Raw genomic sequence first — 7728 nt, forward strand, 5'->3', positions numbered from 1 at the left:
CTCAGACAGAGAATCCTCCCCCTGTGCCAAAGCCAAAACACACCAGAAAAGTTCTCCAAACATCATCTATAGCTATATCTACTTCTCCCCTTTTTTAGCCAAAAGAGACCAAAGAGACAAAATAAATGTCTATTTAGTCATTAACCGAAATATCAAAAGTTAAAGGGTTACAAAACCAAGTACATAACCAGCTGTAAGCAAGCTGAGATACAAATCAACAAAACATCAAAATAGCAAAACAGAATTGCCAAAAATAAGAAAATCCACCACATCAAAAGAAACCATCACATCAATAGGGACCAAAGTCAAGGAGCTACTCAGTAGAGCTTGAGCTTGCATCTTCATCAGCACCAGAAACAGAACTGCCACTTGTGTCATCGTTGTTAGCAAACCTCTTACTAGAGGTGTGGGCTTCAGCTTCTTCTTCATGGCTGACATTAGCATTTTCAATATTTTCACCTTCAGCCTGCTCCAAGCTTGCAATCAACGCTTCCAACGATTGTTTTCTAGCGGTTGCTACCCTTATCCCTTCACCCAACTCTTTGCAAGCCTCATTAAGCTCAACAATTGTTCCAACTTTTGAGGTTGGCTTTTTCATGGAAGATGTCATGACAATATCCTCGATATGACTACCTTCAAACAGTTTATAGTGCACATATAGAAAAGGTTTTCTTCTACTATGTAAGTCATTAGAGCACATGATACCAGGGTGTTGATTCAAGATAATTCCACAGATCATTAAGGGAAAGGCAATTGGTAGCTTAACTGCATTAGTAGATGCATGCTTGATGATTTGTTCAAACATAAATCTACCATAGTCAAATTTCACTTTGGTTCCAACAACAAAAATAAACCTCCCAAAGGTATTAGCAATAGTGGAAATATGGTTGGTAGGGACCCAATTTGTAGCTCCTATTTTATGCAAGATAGCATACTTGACAGTCAACTTCCCAACAGAAAGATGGTTTTTAACAGGCCAACCTTTCACCTGCCTAGCTGTAATCTCTCTACAGACCTCATTGTCTGTAACTTCTAATTAACCTGCACCCTCAATTTTTCTTCCTAGAAAATTATTAATAACAGTAGGAGAGAATGTTATACACTTACCCCTCACAAACACCTTGCAGAACTCCTTGTTGTTCTTATCAGAAATATCCACAGGAATATTGATAATAAATTCCTTAACTAAACCCTCATAGCATTGAGAGAACCCAACCATAATCTTCAACAACCCAGCAACCTTTATCAGGTCCATGACCTCCTTGACATCAACAACATCTTTTCCCAACTCCCTTTCCACAGCCACCCTTCTTTGAATCACAAATTTCCACTTGGCAGCTCCATCCTCAAGATGGAAAGAGATGTTATCCAAATGAACAGCATGAACTTTAACAGGAGACTTCCTAGAAGTGGTTTTCTTCACAGGAGAGATGTCAGGGACATCTTCCTCAACATCCTCTTCAGACTTAGAATCATCTCTGACCTTCCTCTTCTTCACTTCAACCTTGCTCCAAGATTTGGAGGGACCAATACCAGCAGTCTTCTTAGATTTTCTAGCTGACATCAGTTCAGCCACAAATCTTCCTTTGCAAGTCTTCATGCGTTTAGCCACACTTGGCTTAAGGTGATGAAGTAAGCTTCCTCTTGATCATCAGAGCTACCATCCTCTAGATCAATCACATCATGCTTCTCAGAGTGGGAAGCATTGGCAGTTTTAGATGCCACAAATTTTCCTTTTTCAGACACGGTTTGCCCTAGAGAGCACAACCCTTCAGCAACCAAGTCCTTCTCAGAATTGGAGGAATTGTCATCCTTACCACTATGTTGTTCAACCTCAGGAGAGGGGTACATTTGAGAAAGAGGAGTAGAAACTCCCTTCATAGAGTGTCCTCCATTAAGGATTCTAATGACTAGGTTTCTTATAACACGATCAGTGTGGTATATATCTTCCTTAGAATTAGTGGCAGGAGTTGAACCAGAGGGAATACTAGAGGAGTTACCTTGATTAGAGCATGCAGAAGCTGAGGCATCAATGGGTTGGTTCAAATCAATGGCCTCGTAGGGAATAACAGAGAGAGGAACAACATCCAGGATCTCATCATCGGGAATGCTGATCGGTAAAATAGCAAGTGTACTATTTGTACCAATGTAGTAATAAAATGGGAGTTATCCCGAGTATCGATCTCAAGGACTGCGTAGTAAGTACAAATCTTTACAATAATTCCATTGAACAAAAGATCATAGGGGTTGGATGATTATTTTCAAAATAATAAGAATGAAAAAGAAAGTATATAAAGTGTATAAAAAGCTGTTAAACGATATTAGAGAGCATGCTAAGGCAAGATGTGTGAATTGCTTTGTAATACACTTCTTCCATATTATATAACATTTACGTTGTGATTATTCAAAACCGATTCTCAAGAATTGTTTTCTCTATTTCCTTAGCCGAAAACTATTAACAGTCAATTTCAATCCTAATTCCTTAGTTATTCAAATTGACATTACGAAATATGCAATTGATCAAGAATTAACGGCTACTACGGTTTGATCCTTATTCCTAAGTGATTAAATCGAAGTATTATTATACAACAAGCGATAAGGCGGTTTGTTCGACCTAAACCTTAACCAGAGATCAAAATTCCATTTGTCTGATAAAATAAAGCATTAAGAATGTTGTATAATAATTTGAATAAAGAAAACATCGATGATCATAAAAACATAGAAAAAACATTTATATAGTAGCAATTCAGGGACACCCCCTAACATTGGGGGGTTTAGCTTCTCATAATATTCAAAGATAGTAAATTACAAAATAGAGACATTACAATTTGTTGATGATGAAGATTGATCTTCATTCTCTTCCGATCTTGAAGATCTCTTCTCCTCTAAACACCTTGCAAGCTCGCTTCTCCTTTCTGTCTTTTTCTTCTACGATCCAAAGTCCCCTTTCTCTTTACTAAAATCCGTACTAAATTGTTTCCAATCAACTAAAAACATCGTGAAATACCCAGACTGCCCTCCGGACATACACAGGGGTCAACACACTAAAAATCAGCAAACGGGGCGAATTGGCCAACACGGGCCGTGTCAGGTGACACGAGCGCCCGTGCTGGATCTCTGTCAATCTCAAATCCTCAGCCCTTGCTGACACGAGCCGTGTCAGCTGACACGAGCACCCGTGTCAGCCCCCTGGTTTCTTGATTCCAACATCTCTCTTCTGCACATGTTGACACAGGCACCCGTGTCAGCCCCCCTGTTTTTGTCTTTTCTCGCTTTGCACGATGTCCTTGAATTCCATTCTTCCGGTACGCATCTTTCGGGCTTATTATTGGACCTGGAAACCAAACAGTACTACACAGAAATGCATAAAATGCGATAAAAAGAGATGAACTACTAATGCAACATAAAACAAGCAGAAATTAATAAAATGTGATAAACTTAAGAAATCAACTAAAATAAAGAACAAAATATTACCGATTCTTGAAGATTCATGCTGGATAGATGATGAAAACTAAGTGCAAATGGTGACCGATCACAACCCTAAACTTATATCATTGCTTGTCCTCAAGTGATGTAAGAGACAACACAAAGGTCAACCATGGATTTTCTTCTTTCCATAACACAGCTGATGCTATTCGCAACTTATCTTCCTCCTTCCCGATTAAGCTTCTGGTTCACCCATTCGAACTATCCACTACATTATCATATCAGAGTGTTCCTTCACCTGCAAACTTCTTCACACTACTCACCAATTCTCTCGGGGTTAAAGTGTTTAGCACTCATGATATCAAGGTATGCAATATCAACTCTTAGTTTTTGAATATATTCTACGTTAACTACACAAACCAAATTCACACACTTGTCTTCCGGGTTATAACAGGGCTTAGGTACGATGGGGGTAGACAAGAAAATGGATGACAAAGGTTTAGAACTCGGCATTCATGTTGTTGTTTTTCTTTGTGCACAAGTTGTTTTATGGGGTGTTGTCCAACTTGACTCTTTTTCGCTCAAATTTTTGTTCTTTTGAGTATCACATTAATGTATGAGTCTTTGACTTAGGCAAGTGCTTATACTTCATTTCTATTTTTCATTTCTTTTCTCTTTTTTTTTTCGATAGAAGCGGGTGTTTCTACACATTTTTTTATTGCACTTGCCCTTTTTCAAAATTTCTTCTAAGGATCACCACTCCAAACTTATCTTTTTGCATGAATTTTACACTACAATCATGCCGAGCGAGGGTAGGAAGTGTTTGGCTTATGGTTAACATGGCGGTTTACACAAACAAGGGGGGTACAGGCTCAACGGGGTTAACAACGGATAAATACAACATTATGGATGGCTAGAAAGGCTAAAAGGGTGAAAACAAACAACGTGCCTCAATGTGCATCTTTGTATTGTGCTATATCAGTAGAACTTATGCAAAATTAGAGAGATAAAGTCATACCTGAATGCGCTCTTTTGTGTTTGGTTATGTTGAAATCTCACCATGTTGGATAAGCTTGCAGGCTCCAAACCACTCTTTATGACAAACAACTTCTTTTTCAGCTTGGGTTTACCTTCCCCTCTTTCGGTCTAGAGTTGCCAAGTTGCGTCCAACATTTTCTTTCTCAGCTGTATCACCTTCCAAGTTGCCTCAGGAGCAATTCTGGGGTTGCATATTCCCTCACTGGTCACTAGTCCATCATTTATCCAGTAGAATCCACTTTTATCTGTAACTTAAAGAAATAAAACAGACACACAAAGACAAAACAAAGTAACAAAACAAACAAATACCACTAAAAAATTAAAATACAAAACAATTAAAACCCCCCCCACACTTGAACCAAACATTGTCTGGAATGTTTATTGTCAAGATAAGAGGGGTACTCACAATGTTTACTGAGGAGTTGGGGGCGGGTACGGATAATGCAACATCATGCGTTGCATCATCGCATTCATCTCATCCAAGACCGTCCCTTGACGGTGTTGTTCGACTCCAAACCTGGTGAGCTCCTCACCTTGCCTAGATTGCTCAGTGCGAAGGTGACCGATCTCATCTTGAATCCAACCCCATTGGTCTTGTGGCATGGAGTAGGACCCTGAAGCTTGAGTCGGTTCTTGCGGTTGCTGGTAAAACGGCTCCTCAGTGCTCGTTGCACCCTCCATATGTTCATTTGCAGGCAAAGAATCAAGAAAATCTTCGTCCCCCTCATCCAGGTCGAGACACTTATAAAGTCAGTTGGCTCTGTTAGTAATACTGATGAAATCATAAACGGGTAAAGCAAGAACATGGGCTTTTTGGCAAATAAGAGAATAATAATCTTGTTTTACCGCAATCATGCCTTGTTGAATCAACGCGGCCATGTCCAGTTTATTTTTACCCGATACCTGTGGAGAGTCAGCAAGTGCAGCACCAAATCCAAAATGGTCGACAATCTGTGTGATCATGCCGCCAACCGAAATGTCGCCTGAAGTAGCGCGACCAACTCTACCTAGGTAGTCAGCTGCAAATGCTGCTACGTTGATAGGAGTTTGTGCTGCCATACTATATAGAAAGAACAACTCCCTTTGGGTGGCGACACCGGTGCTATCTCCGCGACCAAACATGGTGTACGCCAAAGCCTTCTACACGTACCTGAAATAAGGGTTATGGATACCCGATGCTTTTACCCCTTTGGAAACATATTTAGTGTTACCTGTTATAGCGGTCCAGAATTCCGCAGGGACAAAAGTATCGGGCACCGTTCTAGAGCCTACGATTGGGAGTTTTAGGATACTCCCTAACTCATCCACAAACAATTCCATATCAGTATTAAATAATCGAAAATGCAAAGTACCGTAGTATTCTTTCTCCGTTCCATTCCACCTATTTTTCAACTTAAATTTAATGGTACTCAAGAATTCAAGAGTAATGCGCGCAAAAGTTGGCACTTCTAACTGCATGAATTCCAACATTCCTAAGGTGTGGAACATACGGTGAACCTCAGCTTGCAATCCCAATTCCTGAAAAGTTCCATTACACATGTACCTGGTGGGGGTTAATTTTCTTTTAAGATGAACCGCATACCTCTTTTGGTGCTCCAAGTTTTCGAACATAATGTTGTGCTCATTCGGGGTTCTTCTCGCCCTTTGACGTGGCCGGGATGATTCCGCCACATTTTTGCTTTTGTCAACTCGGCGAGACATGTTCTTACCTGCACACAACAAAAAGAAACTAGAAATTGAAAAGAGAGATTAGGCAAAAATATTACCGTAGGAAGGTAGAGGATGGAAAATGGAAGAACTTTTGTGAAGACGGATGGAGATTTTGATGGAGTTATGAGGTGAAAGTATGGAGCTTTATGTGAGAAAGAATGGAGGTTTTTAGGTATTTTTAAGAGAAAGAGAGATGAAGGTGAGAGAATAGGTAAGGGAAGAGGTTAATGAGGAGTGAATGGGTGATAAAATGGTTTTAGTGGGGGAAATTCGGTGGTGGGTCCAAGGGCGAACGGTAAAAAAATTTGAAAAAAAATCCACTACGCTAGCTGACACGGGCGACCGTGTCAGCGCAAATGACCTCCTTGACACGGGTCGTGTCCTTCCAAATTACAGCTTCTTCACGCAGGGGATGACACGGGCCGTGTCACCTGACACGGGCACCCGTGTCAGGCCCCTGGAAACCCCTTTCCTAATCACTTCCTGACACGGGCCATGTCAGCTGACAAAGGCACCCGTGTCAGGCCCCTGATTTTTCAATTTCTTTTATTGCTTTCTCGAGCTATACCAGGCTTCTGCTTCCGAATTTTCCAGAGACTTTTTGCGCACAAAATTTTTAGCTCCTCTAGCAAACATTGTTCAAACCTACAAGTAAATAACCCACAACCAAACAACGAAATAGTTAGACACAAAAGCATGGTTCCCTTCCACGTAGCGCTTCATTTAACGTCGCTTGGCTCGACGGTTGTGCATCTTATCAGACAAGATGAACAACATCAATTTGGCCAACCTCTTGCTCCACATTGTAAGGCTTCAATCTTTGGCCATTCACTTTAAAAATGTCCATATTGAATGGATTTTTTATTTCGATTGCTCCATGGGGATATACCTTGTGTACCATAAACGGATCCGACCATTTCGATCTCAGTTTTCCCGAGAACAACTTCATCCTCGAATTAAATAGTAGTACCATTTATCCTTCCCAAAATTTCTTCCTTTGGATCCTTCTATCATGCCATTTCTTTGTTTGATCTTTGTAGATCTTGGCATTTTCATATGCTCGGTTCCTAAATTCTTCTAACTAATGGAGTTGATGTATTCTGGATTCTCCTGCTTTCGAAATATCCAAATTAAGGAATTTTGAAGCCCACAAAGCTTTGCGTTCAAGTTTTAAGGGTAAGTGACATGCCTTACCATATACCAATTGATAAGGGGACATATCAATCGGTGTTTTGAAAGCAGTTCAGTATGCCCAAAGCGCATCATCAAGCTTACTTGCCCAATCTTTGCAAGATGAGTTGACCGTCTTCTCCAGAATTTGTTTCAGTTGTCTATTCGATACTTCAACTTGACCACTTGTTTGCGGATGGTATGGAGTGGCTATACGATGTTTTACATTATACTTCAAGATTAGCTTCTCCATTAGGTGATTTAAGAAGTGAGTTCCTTCTTCACTTATTAGAGCTCTTGGCACTCCAAACGTGACAAATATATTTTCTTTCAGAAACTTGACTACCACTTTTGCATCATTCGTCGGTAGAGCAACTGCTTCTA

At 40.3% G+C, this 7728-nt stretch overlaps 1 protein-coding gene across 1 annotated transcript; it reads right to left on the reverse strand.

Annotated features, from left to right (window-relative positions):
* Positions 1-313: 313 nt before the first annotated feature.
* On the reverse strand, positions 314-1255 carry LOC127131189 (uncharacterized). Its single transcript, XM_051060123.1, has 2 exons — positions 1108-1255; positions 314-996 (listed from the first exon to the last, which is right to left on the reverse strand). Exons 1-2 carry the CDS (start codon positions 1253-1255, stop codon positions 314-316), a joined length of 831 nt encoding a protein of 276 aa, XP_050916080.1.
* Positions 1256-7728: the final 6473 nt, after the last annotated feature.

This window comes from Lathyrus oleraceus, chromosome 3 (assembly GCF_024323335.1).
Source record: "Lathyrus oleraceus cultivar Zhongwan6 chromosome 3, CAAS_Psat_ZW6_1.0, whole genome shotgun sequence".
NCBI classification, from domain to species: domain Eukaryota; kingdom Viridiplantae; phylum Streptophyta; class Magnoliopsida; order Fabales; family Fabaceae; genus Lathyrus; species Lathyrus oleraceus.